The 20,003-nt window shown below is 39.5% G+C and overlaps 1 protein-coding gene across 1 annotated transcript in view; it reads right to left on the bottom strand.

The window, feature by feature from the left end:
* The window catches only part of si:dkey-33c12.4 (uncharacterized protein LOC560112 homolog), a 26,282-nt gene extending 6,748 nt beyond the window's left edge, over positions 1 to 19,534 (bottom strand). Inside the window, exons 1-19 of the mRNA XM_034858250.1 lie at positions 19,349 to 19,534; positions 19,054 to 19,106; positions 18,095 to 18,170; positions 15,727 to 15,881; positions 15,555 to 15,638; positions 15,399 to 15,455; positions 15,099 to 15,299; positions 14,402 to 14,599; positions 13,997 to 14,051; positions 13,804 to 13,894; positions 13,565 to 13,706; positions 12,844 to 12,948; positions 12,379 to 12,487; positions 12,097 to 12,283; positions 11,440 to 11,514; positions 10,922 to 11,024; positions 10,075 to 10,181; positions 9,053 to 9,647; positions 5,110 to 5,113 (exon numbers count right to left, since the gene is read on the bottom strand). Of these exons, the coding sequence (XP_034714141.1) occupies positions 9,512 to 9,647; positions 10,075 to 10,181; positions 10,922 to 11,024; positions 11,440 to 11,514; positions 12,097 to 12,283; positions 12,379 to 12,487; positions 12,844 to 12,948; positions 13,565 to 13,706; positions 13,804 to 13,894; positions 13,997 to 14,051; positions 14,402 to 14,599; positions 15,099 to 15,299; positions 15,399 to 15,455; positions 15,555 to 15,638; positions 15,727 to 15,881; positions 18,095 to 18,170; positions 19,054 to 19,106; positions 19,349 to 19,376 (1,962 nt within the window). The 5' untranslated portion in view covers positions 19,377 to 19,534 and the 3' untranslated portion in view covers positions 5,110 to 5,113; positions 9,053 to 9,511. The remainder of the gene's footprint in view (positions 1 to 5,109; positions 5,114 to 9,052; positions 9,648 to 10,074; positions 10,182 to 10,921; positions 11,025 to 11,439; positions 11,515 to 12,096; positions 12,284 to 12,378; positions 12,488 to 12,843; positions 12,949 to 13,564; positions 13,707 to 13,803; positions 13,895 to 13,996; positions 14,052 to 14,401; positions 14,600 to 15,098; positions 15,300 to 15,398; positions 15,456 to 15,554; positions 15,639 to 15,726; positions 15,882 to 18,094; positions 18,171 to 19,053; positions 19,107 to 19,348) is intronic.
* Positions 19,535 to 20,003: the final 469 nt, after the last annotated feature.

Genomic DNA, 20,003 nt, shown 5'->3' with positions numbered 1-20,003 from the left:
GGGGGGGGGGGGGGGGGGGGGGGGGGGTGCATAGGAGGGCTCAACAAAGAGTGCCTTTCACTGGAGTGGAAAGCCTAGATTGCTCCCTCTCCCTCCTGCTCTCTTATTTTGTCTTTTTTGATTCAACATCAAAAATGTGCCAAATGACCGGGCAGAAACTCCCAGAGGGTGTTTGTGTGTGTGTGTGTGTGTGTGTGTGTGTGTGTAAAGTGTCACACAAAGGGACAGGTGTCTTGCGGTATAAGGTGGCAGCGGTGAGGACACAAAGGCAGCAAACAATCGGCGAGGCTTCACTGAGAAAGATATGGTCCTCAGCTTGATCCTTGTTAAGTGGAAGAATCTGGAGCTTGTTTATGCATGACATAATCATAAAAAAATAACATTACGCCTGTACCAATGTCCTTAAAACTATAAAGAATAAGGCTAGTGTGATTCTTTATTTTTTCCCATTGTCAACCAATCCCATGAAAGAAATGTGTCCACCTCTAAACGCTGTCTGGCTTCCCCGTCTGTGGCACCCGGCCCTGAGCCCGTTGGTTCTTACCAAAGACATCTCATATCAAAATTCATTTGTCTAAAGATTAAATCATTTCCTAAAGCAGCTGGGCTAGTTGTTAGCAAACGCCACTCAAATAAAAGTAAATAGTGTCTTTGTTGGGGACTATCTTCATTTGCAGATGAATACACACGTGGTATACAGTGTGTGGGTTCATAGTAATGAAAGAACATGTCACCCAGTGCAACAGGGTGGCTCATTGATGTTTTCATTAGTTTGAAGACAACAGTGGAGCTGATCTGACACTGATTTGTTGACATGAAGACAAACAGACATATCCATTGATGGTCTTGTGTGCTAACATGCAGTCATTCTGAGCTGTCTAATTAACCCTCCTGGATCCCAGGAACTTCTTGGGGGAAAACCCCCCCGGAGATTCTGCACCTTTTCTGTGCACGCACGAGTGCGTTTGCCACACTGGATGACAACACTCCCGGGACATCTTCGTGCTTCTTCCTCCTTTTGTTTACACAACCCACAACAGGAGCGAACCGAACCTGAGAAAAGCTTTCTTTCCTGCTCTGACATCAGATAACAGGCTTCAACTCATTCCTCATTTACGACAGATGGGACCCAAATGTCTTCGGTCTTCTTTGCCATCATGACGTCTCTGCTTTTTGTTGTTTTTTATCAAGCAAAGCATACAACAGCACGTTCTTGTTTGCTCTGGTTCTCCTTGAAGCAGGTCAACCATATGATTTACTGCTGCAGCCTTTAAGCGCTGGGTTTATCTCCATTCAAATTACAAACAAACCTCTAAGGCCATGTTTGGTAATAGGACAGCACACATTGATCCTTTTTGCTCATATCTAAAATGGTAATCAATAGCCTGAGAGCTTGTGTGTTGTCTTTAGAGGAATGTGCACCAGCGAGCCGATCAACAGTCTGAATGGATGACTGACTGCACGGTCTTCTGGGAAACTACACAGCTGAAGGGATTTGTTGTAAAAGAACATTTCTCTTGCAAGATGAATCAGAGCGGGGGGGACTTTTTTTCCTCCAAAGATAAGGTTTTGCATACTCCTTTTGTACAGTAAACAACTAACATAATCCATAATCCTTAAACCACATGTTTGCATCAACATTCAACCGTCGAAACGAGAGCTGTGACACATTCTGGTTTCCTCCTCCTGCGCGTGTGTGTCTTTGGTCTGGGAACTCACTGACCGTTTATTCCGAGCATGCTCACAATTGCATTGTAGTGCACACACGTTCTAATGAGACGTCACTGCGTAGGCTATATAACTCATGTTATCGACTATGCTTCACAGCCTCTAAGCAGTATGTTTCTCACTGTTTTTCTTGCTCTTACTATATTATCAGTACCTTTCTATGCACCTGTATGTAGCGTTTAACTTACAGCAGAAGGCAGAAACACCAGGTACATTCTGTAGAGGGAAATGCATTCTGGGAAACACAGGTTATCACTAACTGCAGCAAAAGTAGATGAGGTAGTTTTAACTAAAATGGTACACCAGTAATACATTACACATGACATTGATGAGGCATACTGTAACTACAGGGCCTATACTGACTGAATATTTTAGTAATGTTCAATAATAAATGATATTATTTTATAATGGTAATCTTCTTTTCACATGGAATTATATTATAATGCAATCTGGGTTATTCTTACACTTACACAACTGCCAAGCTTTTGTTCCTCTCCATTGCTTTACTATAAAACAATTGTTTTCATTCATTACAATAATTCAATCTGGAAAATGTCAGAAAATAATGGCAATTTGCCATAAAATTGATAGATAAAATATAGAAGATATAGACATTTATAAGACTAAGATGAGCAAATATTCCTGTTGGAGAAGCTTTTGTCATTTTTGCTGAAAACAAGACTGAGAGGCATTCCAACACACTTATATATATATGCTAACATGCTGATGTTTAAAGGGTACACTGTTAAACATGTTCAACATCTTAATTTAACATGTTAACATGCTAACATATGCTAATTCTTTTAGCTGGGCTCATAGAAATGAAGTATTGGAAACATTTAAATTTGGACCAGATGATGGCGCTTGATGAAAAGTCAGAAGATCTTCAAAAGGAGTTACAGTACGTCTGGCCCAAATTTCATGGCCATGTATCCAATAGTTGTTGAGACTTTTAATTAAAAAAATTGCAAATGTTTATCAGATAGGGACGCGAGAGGCAAAGTCAGTAAGGTTCATCCTCTGGGCACCACAAATTTCTACAGAATTTCAGAGCAATCCATTAAACCGTTAATTAAATGACGCTGATGCCATTCAGCTGAAAGAGTCATATATTAGCAGTGTTCAAAACATACCACGGGAACGCATTATTAAGTGCACTATTTCCACGATAGGGAAGTATTGTGAACCCAGCTGTTGTTTTAGCTCTATATATTACCATTTGTCTAAGCTCTCTGAGTATTCAGTCACCCCGGGTGATGAAGTTATCAATCTCCGCGTGTCCCTCTGCCCAGATACAGATGGCCTGTTTCTGCTTGTTGCTCCTGAAAATCATCCATCTTGTAATGTGTCATTAGTGGCAATCATGAACGGCAGGTGAACAGTAGGCTCCCGTGCAGCATCGACAGCTGGATAGTGTAAATGTTTGAAGGGGGGGGGGGGGGGGGGGGGGGGGGGGGGGGGGGGGGGGGGCGGAGCTGGGATGTTTACTTGTTTGTGCACGAGAGCCTGCTGCACAACTGGAGCCAAATCTTACTGGGCACAATTACCAAAAACACTCAGGGTTTGGTTACCAGGACAGAAAAGAAATGAGGCTTGTTTGTGGTGCAGCTGGGACGCTGGTACAGTAGGAGCGGGGTAAACAACAGTGTAATGGGGTAGATTTGACCCTGCATGGAAGCCACTGAGGAGCCCGCAGTCCATGTGCACGTCTGAATGATGATTAACTGTAATTACCTAAGCCGTACCTGGCCTGCATGCCAGGAGGCGGCCCAAGATTAATGGGGCTCTGCTGAAAACGGAACAAAAGCTCACATTTCCGAGGTAATGAATCGCTCTGGTACTAAGGCATTTTCACATGGTGCTCCCGGGCCCCCAGGGAGGTTCATTACAACGGGACAAATAGATGGATCCTCTGCACCATTTTCAGGGAAAGCAAGCAGGCGAGCAGGAGGAAGTCTTAAATCGTCCCAGACATCCTGGTTGCTACACAGCCTCCATAACCAGAAAGGAGACAAATAGCCTCCTCGGTGCTTCTTAAATGGGTTGTAAACACCACAAAGCAAAGGGTCGTGTTTGCCTTGTCTCACTCGTACACACCGTGTTTCTACAATAAAGGCTGGTGATGCAAGCTGGTTCACTGATGTAGATACATTTGACTACATTGATGCTAAAGCAGTTAGTGACCAAAATCCGCAGTAAATCTTATTTCCTTACCTATTTCATAAACATGAAAGACTTGAACTGAGCCGACCTGCCACTCAGCATTATCTGTATTAAAGGAAGCAGGTTTCATTCGTACAGGAAGCATGCAGTTTGGTAAAAGCCTGGCGGGCAAGGTTTTATTACAAATGTCTCCTGTTATAAATTACAGCCCGTGGATTAACCCACAGATTAACAGTGACAATATTTAGTTTGACGTTGCAGAGGTTAATATATGTTCTTTTGAAAAATGCGGGACACAAAACAGCCACAATGTGTGAAAGAAGCCTGTGGGAGATTTAGCCTGTCTGTGATGTTTGGAAAGTGGGCATCAATTATTGGAAGTCAAACTGCTTGAGGCAACAATGAGAGGATTTACAGGCTGGGACATTTTTCATGCCCTTGAACATGTTCCCTTCAGATATGTAGGTCGATAGCAAGATGAAATACAACCCGACTGGAGGTTTTAATGATTACAACGCACACAGGCCACATATTTCTTGCCCCATTAAGTCATATAAATACTTGAAGGAAACACAGGTTTAAGCATGTCCAGCTTTACATCACGGTGTGTGCAGTGGTGCCCAAAGGCCCGTTTTGTTTACAAGCCTGTAATCATGTTAATGACTCTGTGGTACCATGCGGGCCATTTCTCAATCGATCACAGAAACAAAGACCAAAATAAAGTGACAACACTTAGGATTTCGCCTGTGCACGTCTGAAAGAGTTGTGAGGTTCAACCTTTAAACTGCCATTTCTCAGGGAAGACAACAAAGGGAGTCAATGCCATTATCCTCCCTGTCGTCCTACAGCGTCTGTGAGGGAACATAAACGTGCACATATACGTGGCTCAGTGGGAGAGCAAGCACATATACTGAGAGGTTTATGCCATGATGCAGAGGTCCAGGGTTCAAATCTGACCTGTGATAATTTCCTGCATTGCCCTTTCTCACCTTGCTGTCCTGTCAAAAAGAGTTAGAGGAAAAACCCTCAAAAAAACATGCACATATGCATACAAATCTGCCCTCTCAAACCATTTATTCAAAAGTAAAGAAACATGAGTGCACATAATGGATGCAGACAGTTTTATTGATCATTGAAAACTGAGAGCAAGAGCGTTATTAGGACCATACCAGTGTTTTTACATGGTAAACCATTAACGGCACCTATTACAGTCATAACACTGCTCACCATAGTTCTGTCCATTCTGTCGTGGTTTAGATTTGTTAATTGCTTCTTCCAAGGCAACTAAGGATATGTCTAGTGATATTTTTCCTTTTTTGTCAACAAATCCCAATAAATGATATTTGAGTGTGAATCCGAGCCTACAATATATTATTACTCTGTGCCATAGAGCTCTAAAAACTATTAAAAACACATGAGCCGCACAGTTTCACTGGGTGACTTTATTATTAAAGTAATGCACTGATTTAGCATTGCACTCTATATCAATCAGCCTCACGATAGTTGTTTTTTTTGGTATGGAAATCAGGACCAGAGATCTTTTTAATTCCACACATTCTTCTTCCTCATCAAAACCTAGAGCCTACATTACCCACAATGCAATTTAACTCCCAACAACATGATCAAAGATTGTGGTGTGTTATGCTAGTAACGGCTAATGTAGCCTTAAGCAGAGATGAGGAATGGGCTACAGAGGTCTGGTAAACTCACTTCTTTCCAACCGATTCGAGTGTTTATCAGACTGCGTGTAGCTCCCTCTATGGTCACAAAAGGCTTTACACAAATGTTCCCCCACATATGCAGTATCCCTAAGGCCTGTAAACAGACTTTGAGGTGTAAAGTGGGTGGAGCTCCCCTCTAAGATGAAAGCTGCTTACTTTGACTCACACACACCATACTGCTGCTGGAACTACTAACAGTGTGCCAAATGTGTATTAATCCACAGCTGAAAATAGTCCCCAACGTTCAGTTTTTACTTCTATTTGACAAGCATTTGCTGAAAACTACAGTGCCCACCTGTTCTAAGAAATGATTGAGCCTTTTTTCAATGAGAGTATGAGGAGAAAACATGACGGTTTCCATAATGTGTAGGAACCAGCAGGGCTTGGGGCTCCGTGCCATGGACTGGGTAACGAAACAGGAAAGTGCTGAGAGACAGACTAATGTATTGTTGGTTTTGGACGTTGTTGACAATAAGAAAGTTAAAGTGGAATGCATGGAAACCAATAAACATAATAATCACATTCAAAACTTGTAATAAGTCTTTAAATATGGCAAAGTATACTTATGAAGAAAGATACAATGATAAAATGACCTCATTAACATAAACACGTCTGTATTTGTACAGCAGGATGTAGTAAGAGTGAGGATTTATGAATCTCCTGCAGGTCTTTCTGTGGGTGTTTAACAGCAGATCATCAGAGATGAGTTGGTAGACAAAAGACTTTCCTCCTGCTCATTTCTTAGCAATAGATACTCCACAACCAGGAATGACAGTGTGGACAAAAGGCTAGCCATTCATTTATCTTCCCTATATGACCCTGATGCAAATGAGGGAAATGAAAGCAAGCAATCAATTCCCTAATTGGGTTTGCGCTATTTTAACTTGTTAAGGGGGCCTCTGTCTAGATTAAAGTGAAGGTCAATTTCTCATTGTGACAATTACTGTAATCATTTCCACAGTGCAACAAAGGAATCCAGCAAAGGCTCGAGAAGAGACTGCAGTGAAGCAGATGCCTCCCCATTGTGTGAGTCTACCATCTTAACATCTTGTTAGTCTCTGTTATCACCTTCATTACAATCTGCAGACACAATAGATTCTACATTTCAAAGTAAAGAATACTAGGTCATTTTTTATATTATACCGTAGGTCGTCTTGGCATAATGAGATTTGACTTTCTAGTAGCAACAAAACATCTTGATCCATTTTTTATTTTTAGATAAATATATTTATAGAGGACATTTAGGATAACTCTGATGAAGAAATTGCAAAGCTGTCTTGTCATACGTTTGACCCAAAGGGATTAGTTTGTGGTGTTGACACAGACGCCAATTTAATAAGTCAGGAAGCCCCTGGAAACTTGAGTAGGTCTGGAGTATTTCTCTGTACATATTTCTTAATAAATTAAAATGTTAAGAGATAAAAAAAACTAAAAAAAACAACAGCTAACATTCTTGTAATAACATTTGATCAACCGCATTAGGTAAAAACCCTACAGCTGTCATCAGATTTGGACATAAATATTGCTAAATCTTGACTGTTGCACAGAAATACCCTGCCCACTTATTTAAAAAAAAGAAAGGCACACCGTACAGGCAGACATTTCTTCTGTGAAATGAATCAAAACTGTTCCAACTTTGACAGATAATTGCAGGCTTGTGTAGGACCACATGTAAGAATGTTGGATATAAAGCAAAAAAAAAAAAAAAAAAAAGGTTAACTTTGTTGCTCCTAAGTACACACACCAAAAGGTCTAAAGTGTCATTCCTTTGAAAGAGGACAAGCAAACAGCAGCAGGAGCCCAGCTGGGGGTTTAGGGGGTTCGAGCAGAGGCCTTTAAGCTGAGCGGGAGCATTTATTTTGGCTTCCTGAGGAACAAACCAAGCAGTTGATATACAGCGTGAGTCAGCTACTCCCTCACGTCACATCTAACGTTTATTTACCAGCGGAGAGAAACCACAGAATTAGAATAACAATTAGATTATGGATCCCTGCGCTAAAAGCAATGCACTCAATTACATCAACTCTAAACTTCTCTAGAGGGGAAGGGTGGAGGCCTTTTTTGCTGCATAGCCAAATATTAAAAAGCAAGTAATGGGAGAGCAACACGTCATGTCTGCTGGTTTCTGTTAGTGTGTTCTCTTGTTCCCTCCTGTTGAGAGGAAGAGAAATGTGTTGAAAGCTCTACAAACCATGCAGCCTTTTAACAAGATGCACTTAATCTTCCTGGTGTTTGCTTTAGTTAAGCAAGGGATTGGCTACGTCCGGGCCCGGGAGTGGCGAGATGTTGATGATCGCTAACCTCTTATCGGTCTTTATCTGCATTGGAACAGGTTTCTAGCGGGCAAAGCCAAACAGACCAATAAGATTAAATATAGACCCATTTTGCAAGTTAGTAATGTCCCAGTGCTTTCTATGGGTTCAACCAGAGTTTATGTTATTAATATTACAGGCCTTTCATGCCTTCAAATCTCACACAGATCAGAAGGGCTTTGGGAGGTATGCCACTGTCAGCCAATTAATGGCCACAAGTACAGCTGTTCTGCCTGTAAGGTCGAGACCAGGCTTTTCGCAGCTGAATACCTCATCTTTTTTCACCGCTTCAACCTCGGTTTTAGGTAATTATTCAGCTCTCTGGGAACGTTTTGTAATTCACACCTCAAACATTGCATAATAGGAGCCACAAAAGTGGCTTTGAAATGCTTGAGTCAAATAACAAACCTACCAGGCTTTAGGGAAGAGGGATCTACACAAATCCCACCCACATTAACTGAGAGGAGATTCAGTCAGGGAGATTGAAGGGAGGCATTTCAGGCTTAGAAGAACCTCGCTTCAGATAAAATCTCAGGGACAATGGTTACTTTTTAAGCGTTTAACTGGACTTTGCTCTAACTCAGGCTGACCTGAGATGAGAGATTCTTTTCAAGGACACTAAAACAGAATATGCAGCTGCTGGGATTAATCTGCTGAGATTTTTGTGGTGGAACAGCAGCAAAAAAACAAAACAAAACAAAACCTAGGCCTCTCATCCTCAAGTCGTGGCTTCCTCTGACCTCATAGTGATATTCCAAATTACATTGAGTTACATGCTGAGACTTGAATAATCCTGCTCACAAATCATGCTTTAGCTTTATGCAGCTTATCATGGGTTGGACTTTATTATTCTTTGTAGTGAGTCATCCAGGCCCATCTATACTGTTCCAGTCTTTGGTCTTGTACTGTATATAGTAATGTATTGCACAACATCAACACTCTTTTAAAGTTGAGGCTTTAATTCCCTCTGGGGCTGACCCATGATAAACTGCAGCCATAGTGCAACTCAAAGGCACTTATTAGTATGACAGTTTGTGTCCAAACATCACTGCACTTAAAACCATTTCTCCAACAGACATGACATTATATATATATAAAAACAAATTATACATAACTACTGAACTCAACCTCGTCAATCAGCCTTAAAATGAAAGCAGGATTCTTTACAGCCCCAAAGTTGAGGGATAAAGGTAACAGTGCCACCTTGTGGTAACTAACAAAACCCAAATCTGATAACAATTTTAAAACAATAGCAAAGCAACTAAGTAGTATGTTTCAACACAACCTTTGAACAGATTAGATAATCACACATTACCTTGACAAACATATTGCAAAAGAATGCTAAAAGCTTGATGCACATAAATTATTAATATCATGTAGTCTGGGGTTTCCTTTGTATTCTTACAATGATTGGCCATCATGGTGCAAACATGCAACCAAATCTTAACACAATTAGTCTTTTTTGCCGGAAAAAATCCACAGAACCAAAACTGAGAAGAAACCGAGGCGACTGACAGCAGCTCAGTTTGGAACAAGCACTGTGCCGAATGTCGAAGGAAACGATGCATGCTTATCATTTATTGTTTCCTACATGTTCACATTTCCCAGTCTACTGGTGAATTTGTCCTTGTCAACATGCTTGTGCTCTGGGATGTGTCTGTAGGTGCAGTCCTGCCTCGTGCAGCCGGTGGTCCTCCAGAAAAAGCACTCCTTCTTGTACAAGCTACAACAGCGGCAAAAACAAATTCAGTTCTAGGGCTTTATGTCAAAGTTTAAGGTGGGCATAATAATTATAATTATTACTAAGATCAGGAGACCTGACTGACAGGGTTCCTTTTCACCTCTAAATAGGGCCACATAACTAATATAACAAAGACAATCTAATACTAGATATTTCTTACTACTTACACTTATAGAAATTAAGAGTAAGTTTTGAAAACAATCTTGGTGAGCAATCAAAACTACAAGTCTTAAATGTGTAAAGCTAACTATTAATGCATCCTATGAGAAAAAAAACTATACATGTACTGTTTTAAAATAAGACCGACCATCTAGATTTCCCCCAACTCATTACCCTTGAAGTTAAATCTAAACTCGTACGTGAAATAGAGAGGTTACCAATGGAAGGGAGAATTAAAGCATCTTCTTACCCGGGGCGTGAATGTGGGTCAACGGCGGCCGCTCTGGACAAACCAAGTCCAGTGGGGATTTTATTGGGATATCGCACCGAGAGTGGAGCGCCCTCTACCACCAGTCCCTGAAGAACATACAGACGTTAAACATCTTAGGCCCAAAAGAGCTGTCCTGCTTAGAAAAGAGAAGAAGCTTCACAGACAAACTACTGACAATTTATCTCAGAGGTTATTTATGCGATGGTTTCAGAGAAGCAGACAGACTTTAAAGCATAAATAATTTCACAGAGTTAAAGAGATACAGTTGTTACTCACTGCTTAAATAACACAATCAAAATAAGTTTCAACTTCCTGCTCTAAGTGGAAAATCCTACAACCTGCTAAGTTTTAATTACAGGCACCATAAAATATTCAGATTTGCTTCTTAACTCTATTTTTACATATGCCTGTTAATACAAATTCTCTTTGGGAACCTACAAATCTTTACATTTTCAAACCCATCCAAGACCATCTAATGTGGCTCCAGCTAAGATTTAGGTCACTGTTTTAGTAAAACACTTTCCTGCTGATAGTGATGTCTAAATGAAGACTCACAACAAGAGACATCACAAAAAGTGTATTACATACACTTATTTCTACTTTCTCAACTGTTCCAATTGGTCAAGATTGACTCATCAGCTAGATACCTGAACAAATAATGTAAACAGATACATACTGTTGCACTGTTGCTTGCTCTGGAGGAGACTACTAGAACTGTTGGGTCCTTGTAAATTATGGAGTGTGGTCTATCTGTAAAGTGTCTTGAGATAACTCTTGTTATGAATTGATACTATAAATAAAATTGAATTGAATTGAAATTGAATACATTAATACACTGGATGGCTCTGTCACAGTCTTCTTTTTTGGCGTAGTTCACAAAGGCACACTGGTGTTCCAGCAGCATCTTGATGCTGTACACAGTCCCAGCTCTGAGAGAGAGAGAGTGAGAGAGTGAGAGAGAGATCTTTCATATCCCTGCAGGGCAATTTGCCACACAGCTTTTAGTCAACAAGGGTGAATACACTCACACATCCCTTTAGCAGCCAATAAATCAATAACAAGCTCAGAGTCAACAAATGCATCAATAATCTGCAAGACCACATATTGCAGTTTTTGTATTTAAAATATTTAATGGAATCTTAATCAAACGTTAAAATGTGAGCAAACTATCCAGGAACTCGAGATGCACTTGTTAATATCCCAAAATGTAGCTCTTACGTTAACATTATCACTTTGTCATTTTTATTTGGCATGTTTAAAAACTGCCATTTTCCATTCTTGTTGCGTCTGTGAACTCCCATCTGGTTCTGACGGAGTGAAGGCGCTCAGCCTGGGGTACTCTACCTGCTGAAGAGCTCGTGGAGTGTTGAGTAGGTCACAGCAGGAGCCAAGGATCCAACCCAAATGGGGAAAAGATCACTTTACAAACAACAAAGAGATAATTCAAACAGTTAAAATAATGTTGAACTCTGGCTATAATTCAACTAATTATCCTAAAAAACCCAAATCTCTATACTCTCCACATTACCATCTGTTCTTGCTCAATGGTGCAAAGGAAAACCTCCTTAAATTTAGTTAGTAAAGACTTATTATTGCAGCAGTAAATGGACAAACATCTGTGCATATGTCATTTCAGAACTTTTTTTCCTGTTATCCTGACTGCAAGATGGCAATAAAAAATATTAAACTAAAATTTATAATATAAATCACAAAAACTTTAAATAGTGTACACAATGTAGTTTACAATAACCTGAGGGTAAGACGTGATTTTTTTTATTTTTTTTATTCTAAAAAACGGATACACTTATCATTTAAAACTGTGCTCACTCTTGAAAATAGCGGATTGTTTCACCTTCAGGCCTCTAAAACTTTCATAAAAACACAACAAATTGTTACCTTGTGTTACCTTGGTGGAGGATCACAAGCCATAAAAGGTTGAGTACAACTGTCTTAGACAACATTTTTCATTTTAAAATACACATTAGTGAGTCGCAGTCTTACGGTTTGACAAAATTCCTTGGATGGGGTGTTGGAGACTGAGAATTGGATCTTCTTTGGCCAAAAGCATCCAACCCTTTGACCGGCTGCAGTCTAGGACGAGTTGTCTGTAGGACAGTCCACTCCCCTTCATCGCAGTCTTCTTCCTGCGCCACTGGTTGGTCTGTGTAGTCCCAATTGGCGCAGGCATCTGAAATGAGCCGACAAACGGAGAATATAATTAAACACCTCATTGTGGTAACATGTCATCGTTCCAACTTTTGAGAAACATTTTGTGACGCGGACCTCCAAGACCTTGATTTCCGTTGTCACCAAACAGAGCTTCAACAGCTTCCTCTAACGTGCCGTGTGTTTTCAAGGCCTCGGAGCTCTGCGCCCAGGTGAACCCCATTTCCTGAAATGGAAGTACAAAGACAACCTCCTGAGCTAACATAGCACAACCACAGATGACAGATATACTGAATTCTTCTGACAAAAGAATTCAAGAACCCAATTCCAAACTGCTCCAGAGTGTATATACATTTAATCCCTCTATCCCCTATCATTGAGTGTGCTGTGCAGTGTTTCCTGACCACCATTTGGAGCCAACAACATGCAAAACGACCGAGGAAATGACATATGGGCTTTGAACATTCTCAGAGGTTGTGAACATCTCTACGAAGATTTCTGCTGCTTCTAATCAGCCATCTGGTGAGTGACAGTCTTTGTTTTATTGTCTTGTAAACTGTTGTAAACAGAAGCTTCTCCTACCATTAGGTGCAGCGTCTGTGCTCGTTTCAGCTCTTGCGTGGCTTCAGCACTCGAACTCTCCAGCTTCAACACCTCCTTATAGATTAGCGAGGCCTCGTAGTATCTCTGGAGAAGTGACAGTGGAAAAAACAGGCAATAAGTAATAAGTAATATGCAAAATCTGGACTTTCGTAATAACACTTGAGCTAGCATGTGGGGAACTGATACTGGAGAGGGTTTATTCTGCAGTATTGCATAGGGCTGCCCCCTCTTGCTTGACTAATACGTCGTTTTTGTTTTAGCTGACTAAGATTTCTCAATGTTATGTAATGCTTTTTTAATGCTGAATCACTTATTTCCGAGAAACAAATGAGCACATCTCTAGGACACATACGATTTAAAGTTGTGCTTTTGCATGAGCCGGTGTAAAGAATTGTGGAGTTTTACAGGTCTGTTGATTAAATCAACTAATCTATTAGTGGACAAAACCACTAATAGATTAGTTGACTAAGTATATCTTTAGTTGACAACCGCCCTACTACTATAAAACCTGCAAACAAAAGTATTCAGTAACAACCTCAAACCTGTATATTGTATTGGAAGGTCAGTTTTCTCTGCACTACATGTTTTTTACCACATTAAAGGTTTTTTTCAGAAAATGTTGCAACTGTTCCTATACATGAAATAACAGACTAGTGTCTGGAAGTATCACAGTTAACTGGATAAATAGGCAGCGCTTCACCTTGAGCCCACAGAGAGCTTTTCCTTTCCTAAATAAACCTTTTATCCAGTTTGGCTCCATGGAGAGAGCTAGATCAGCGTCACTGAAAGCGTTTTCATACTGCTGCAGTCTTTCATAACACAGGGACCGATTTCCAAATAACCTGAAACACATTCAATGTAAGTCATGTCATTAATAGTGACTGCGTCTGTGTGCGTTAATAGAAAATGAAGTCAATCAATTTAAGTCCATGTTCTTACTTAAATTCCTTTGGGTTGTATTTAATTGCATCAGTAAAGCTTTTTACGGCCATCTCATACTGTCCAGAGGCAGCCAGGCGATTTCCCATACCTGGAAGGCAGAGCAAGGCCAGTCGTGCCAGCTTCAGTGCTTTTTACATGTTTGTTTGACTTTGCCAAAGTCTCAATGACGTTAATGTAAAATAGAACTTACCAGCAAGCTCTCTGCTTCTTTTAGCCAACTCTTCTGCAGCAGCATCCATGGTTTTCTGTTAAAGTTCACACATGAGCCTGTGAAGCATGCGAAACACTACAAGAAACTACATTTGCATGTTGCTTTCTGTCAAACGCCAACTTATGACAACCAGTTAATGTTAGATCCTATAAAAGAGTACGACTGGTACAGAGAAAATGTTTCTAGGCTGGTAATAATTTCAAATAGTGTGGTGTATATATATTCAAAAAAGTTACTGACATTTTAGAAAACAGAATTTTTTAAACATTTAGTCACCTGGTGTGACTTAAATCTGGTAAAATATTTGTTAATCCATGATAATGGGTTTCTTGGATTAGATTATGCACTGAAGAAATACAAATACCATGGCTTCAGTGTTCCTACCTCTGTATTAGGTTGAGGTTTCTCTTCTTTCTTTTGAATTTCAGGTTTATCTTCAACATTTTTCTTTTCCTCCAGGGACTGCTGGAATTTGAGTAATTTATTTTTTTCCTTTTTCCGTTCTTTTTCAGGCCTCTGGTTACACGTCTCCTCAGGCACCGATTTTGTTGAAGAAGAATTTGAATGATTTAAATTCAAATCCTAATGATAATGAAACACAAGGTGGTGGTTTGAAGATATTCATCCACGGACTACAATGGTGAAAGTCATCTTTCACAAAGACAGACTTTGACAATAACTTAGATTCAACTAATAGTCTGACTTTAGATAGACGTCTAAATTCATCCGTTGCGCAAAGCCCATCTGAAGATGATTGGCCGGTTGATGTACTGCCGTAGGGACGTATCTTTCTGTTCACACTATCATGAAACATAAAATAAAAATTAAATCGCATTTAAGTCCCTTTGGCCTGCAGTCTGAATTTAGCCAAATCTAACACTACAGACCGGTCTTTGTGAAACTAACACCTGCTGTCATCCACTGCTGTTTTTTTGCATTTGTGAAACAAGAACTAAACTTTAACCAACATCACTTTAACACACACACACACAAATTTCCTAAACAAATCTTTTCCTTTTGTGACCATTTACCACGGTCACATTACATTTTACACAAATAGTAATGAAAAATCGATACAAACCTTTTGCTCCCCATCTTCTTTTTTATTCACCTCCACAAAATGTTCTTTATTATTATTATCACTGCTCTCATTATATGCAGCCTCCGCAGTTCCATTTAGTGTTTTACCAGATTCAGGAGATTCATTTGCCACTTTGTTATTTTCACTAACAGGATTTTCTTCCTGATTTTCCGAGGAGTCTGACTTTCCTTGCTCTTCCTCCTGAAACGCCAAAAAAGATAAAATCAGCATGGCTTTGAAAAGACTTGTTTTCAAAAAAAGATAGCACTTTATATTGCTGTGAATTACAACAAGACTTACAGGTAAAATATTTGTAACAGCATTCTCCTTTTCTATCCGTTTCTTTTCTTTTTTACGCTGCAACAGAAAGGAGAAATAGGTTGTGAGTCACTGTTAAGAAAAAATAACCAATCAACACTCAAAATGTTAAATCCTAACCATTATGCAGACACTGACCAATTTCTTACGCTTGTTTTTCTTAGTTTTCTCTTTCCGTCGTTCCTCTTCTTCTTTCAGTTCCTTTGCATGTTTATCAGCCTCCTGGGAAAACAATGTCTGCGTTGAGCCAATTCAGAAGAAATACTGTCTGGGAAAGAACTCTAAAAGAAGTGAAACTGAAGTCTAATACCTCGTCAGTGAGTTGTCTTATTCGTGGATGTGGTTCTAAAGACCTGTGAGCAGCATGTTGTGGACAATAGTGATCATCGTCATCGTCATCATCATCATCAGAATATATGATGTCGTTCTCCAGCTCTCCTTCAAAGTTCCTTAAAAAATCTAAACCTGGGAGATAAAGAAAAAAACAAAGCCTTTTCTAGTGCTCCTATGTGTTCTACATCAGTGAAAGGGCAAGTCTGGACCGATTCTCCAGACATTGCGTGAGAGAAACAACTTCCGAGTGTGGTCAATCAGAACAGCTATAGTCTCTCTGACAAGGTCACAAATGTCATTCAAACTAGAGAAATAGATATAGTGAACACCAGTGATGGGCAAGTTACTTTTAAAAAGTAATTAATTAGTTACAGTTACTTCTTCCAAAATGTAACTAAATCCGTTACAAATTATAAAAGTAACTAGTTACTTTAGAAAGTAAACAGGATACACTTGAAGCTGTGGCGGAGAGGAGGTCACTGAACAAACTGGTATCTGGATCGTGGATAACCCCGACCCCCCTCTCCACCCCCACAGGTCCAACAGAGGAGCAGCTTCTCCAAGAGACTCCGACAGCTTCGATGTCGCACGGACCGCTACAGGAAATCATTCCTACCACAGGCAATGACACTTTGACCACGTCATCACTGGGTGCTGGTAAGACTCTGAGACTCCCCGATACTGTGCAACCTGCACAATTGGTCTTTTTACATTATATCATACTATTTAAGCAATTGCAGTTTAGTTTTTTCAACTTGTATTTATTCAAATATTAGTTCTGGTATTTTATCCTATTTTTATTTCATGTATATGTATATTGTATCCTAGCATTTCATTTATATTCTGTGCGACTGATTTTTCTGCTGCAATACTGTAATTTCCCTTTTTTGGGATCTATAAATATCTATCTATCTATCTATCTATCTATCTATCTCATTACTTTCAAGTAAATTTTTAAATACTCAAATGTGACCCCTTAATAAAATACTTTATTAACAGAAACTATACACACATCTAAACTATATACATTTTGCTGTGGGACAAAGTGAGACTAGCCTTCAATCAAATGCCATGTACATTCATAATTCCATATGTGTTAAATCATAGTTCTGATGCCTTCAATGATAATCTACAATGTAAATAGTCATGAAAATAAAGGAAACGCAATGAGAAGGTGTGGCCAAACTTTTTGCCTGTACTGTATGTAGATATTATGTCTAGTGGATCCATCCAAATAGCTACATAGATGTTTTGGAACATTTGATATGTATTGCTCCTCAACAGGCCACAACTGGGCAAAAAATCTGTATGTGCAGAGCTGGTGTGTGTGTGTGTGTGTGTGATAGAGCGAGGGAGAAGTAAGAAGTGACCGCGATTAGTTTCGGAGAGAGTAGCCACTCAGAGTCATTGTGCCGTATGTTTTCTGACCACGGTGGAAAATCTTTAGCAGGAAAAGTAACACCCATCCCCCTCGATTTCATATCGAAATACCTGTCTCTCGTTGACTGACTCGCTTGTGTTGTTTGTTATGTGTCCGTGCTTGTGACACCCGCCAAACTACCTGAGATCTATGGCTTACCATGCAATTTTACTCAACCTCTGCCAATCGTCCGCATTTATGTGCTTGTCTCGGGCACGGCCACTAACTAAGGAAGAAAAAAGGTCTTTGCCTCTTGGCTCAGAGATCTAGTCGTTTTGAGGAAAAAGAAAAAACAGCTTTAATTATAGGAACGCGCCGCATTTTTTGACAGTAACGGTAACGGCGTTATTAAGATGGGAAGAGTAATCAATTAGATTACTCGTTACTGAAAAAAGTAACACCCAGACACTCAGATAGTAACGCTTTCTCTCCAGTAGCTTAGTTACAATAAGCGCAAAAGATATTGCACTTGACATCAAAGGCTAAAAACAGATACTGAACTGTTAAACATTAAACCAGATGCAATCTGCAGTTTACTGACACAAGACTAAAGTGATAGCCTTCCACACCCATATAATTGGTCTCTATACGGGACTCATGTTGGCTCATTACAGTATGTACAAAACAGCAGTGTCATCTAATTACCTAGTGGAGATATTCTAGTACTATCCTGTGTAGGTCTAAACCATTGTTGACACCAAACAGAAGAGAAGTATTTAAGGGGAGAATAATGTTCTTTTAAATCCTGTAATGAGTTATTTGGTGAAAGCCATACACTTCAGTAGAGATCGCTAAACTATGCTTATAACCGGTTTAGTTCCACTGGTTTTAGATCTAATAATACTGGGTTTTGTTTTATCTGCAGTTCTTTTCTCCACCATCACTTTGAAATAACCTGCAACAGCCAGTTCAGTAAATGCCTTACGTAATAAGCCAGAGGCAAAGACATCCAGGATAGAGTTTGAAGAATGACGTCCACTTATGAAATCTACCATAGTTTCCTGAGAAGAAGAAGAAACAATACAGAGACTTTAAAAACAACCAACATCGTGTCCATGACACTACAGTGCAAAAATATGACACACATACCGCTATATGTAAGATACTTTGCAACCCTTCCTTCATTTGGTTAGTTTTTGACTTATCTGCAGCAGTTACCATAAGAGCTGGTAGATGATATTGATATTGTAACATTGAGAAAATAAGATATTTGTAACTTATCTGAAACAGACAGTCAAAGTGAGTAGTCAATATTTTTTGCTGATTACTTAATTGTTTAGATCATTTGTCAAACTAAAATGCCAAACAATCTCCAGTTCAATCTTTTCAACTGTGAGGGCATGCTGCTTCTCTCTATTTTACATCACTGTGAATTGACTATCATTGAATTTTGGACAGTTTTGGACTTTTTTTTTTTTTTTTTTTAAGATCTAAGAAATTGTGATGTTCCATTACCAGCATTTCAGCCCATTTAATCCATTAACTGTAGCTCTGCTACTGTGCAAAGGTGTTAACTGCTTATTTCTATAATATATTCAGTACACTTGGTTTGGCTGTTAACTGCAGCATTGATCACCAGAGCTGGCAGGTCATGTTGTAACGTTGAGATTAGATGTTACCCTAGAGTTTGTATTTTGTTAGATGAATTCTACAGTAAACAATGTTTCCCTTCTTAAAGACTGCATAACTGTGTATGTGGATCCTATCGTTGTAAAAAGCTTCCTGTCTGATAATAACTATGGCAACTCATACTCAGATTACTTAATGGGTTAGCAAAGGAACAAATGGTGGCATGTCACCAACAACACCCTTTAAATTGGAAAGACCTGTTATGCCACATTAATAACAATAACATGAGTGTCCGGGTGCTCGAATCATACTTACATGTGTGCGCATAAGTCTCGAGTTTTCTCGAATTCTTGGCATAGAAGCGCCACCTGAAAAGGTAGGAAAGGACACGTTCAAATACATGGTTGTATTCAACATATGGCTTTAAAGTCACTTGTCACGGTGATACTGTCACATAAACACTGCTTTGGTGCTCGCCAAACGCCACAACGTTAGCTAACTAGCTTGTTTTGCTAACGTTTAGCTAGCTAAGGCTACACATTTGACAAATTAAGGAAACTCTGCGACTGATATCACACTACCAAAATAACGATCCCTGCTTTAATCTTACCTTTTACAATGTCTTTCTTTTTTGGCATTGTTATATTATGCCTTTGTACTGGAGTACCGCGACTGTGGTTAACGTTATTCGTGTCTGTCTAAAGTAATTCTACTGTTTTGCAATGACTGTTTTCTTTTTCTTTCCGCGTTTGATTTGGAGTGACGTCCCTTGCTTTAACCTTTCAGGCTAGTACCCGCCTCCAGGAGGCTTCACCAATCTAATGAAAATGATTGGTTTTTTCGTTGTGGTTTATGGCTATGACTGGATGTCGGCCTGCCAATCTTGGAGAAGTAGGCGGGATTTGAATTGCTATTTGTCTGATTTTAAGGCTCATCACTCTGTGTCCCACTGTGTGGCTGATAGTTACATTCAGATTACGGATCATACAGTGTGTTGTTAAATAAAATCAATTACTGGAGACTGTAAACTGGCAACATTTTATCAAATTGGAATCGCACCTAACAGGATTTAAGTGTTTCTTTGACTTTGGCTGTGTGCAATACTCTATGTTAATACTGCAATAAAAAATCAACTGTAAAATAAATAAAAAATGGTGATGGTGACATTTTACAGTGACTACATAAACTTGAAAGTGTGATGATGTGTGATGACAATTTTAAACCGGAATAATTTCACAGCGATCCATCTGTTCAATAGACGATCT

The sequence above is a fragment of the Etheostoma cragini genome, chromosome 20, assembly GCF_013103735.1.
Source record: "Etheostoma cragini isolate CJK2018 chromosome 20, CSU_Ecrag_1.0, whole genome shotgun sequence".
NCBI lineage: Eukaryota > Metazoa > Chordata > Actinopteri > Perciformes > Percidae > Etheostoma > Etheostoma cragini.
The sequence above is the reverse complement of the archived record's forward strand: the minus strand, read 5'-3'. Positions and strand labels throughout refer to the sequence as shown.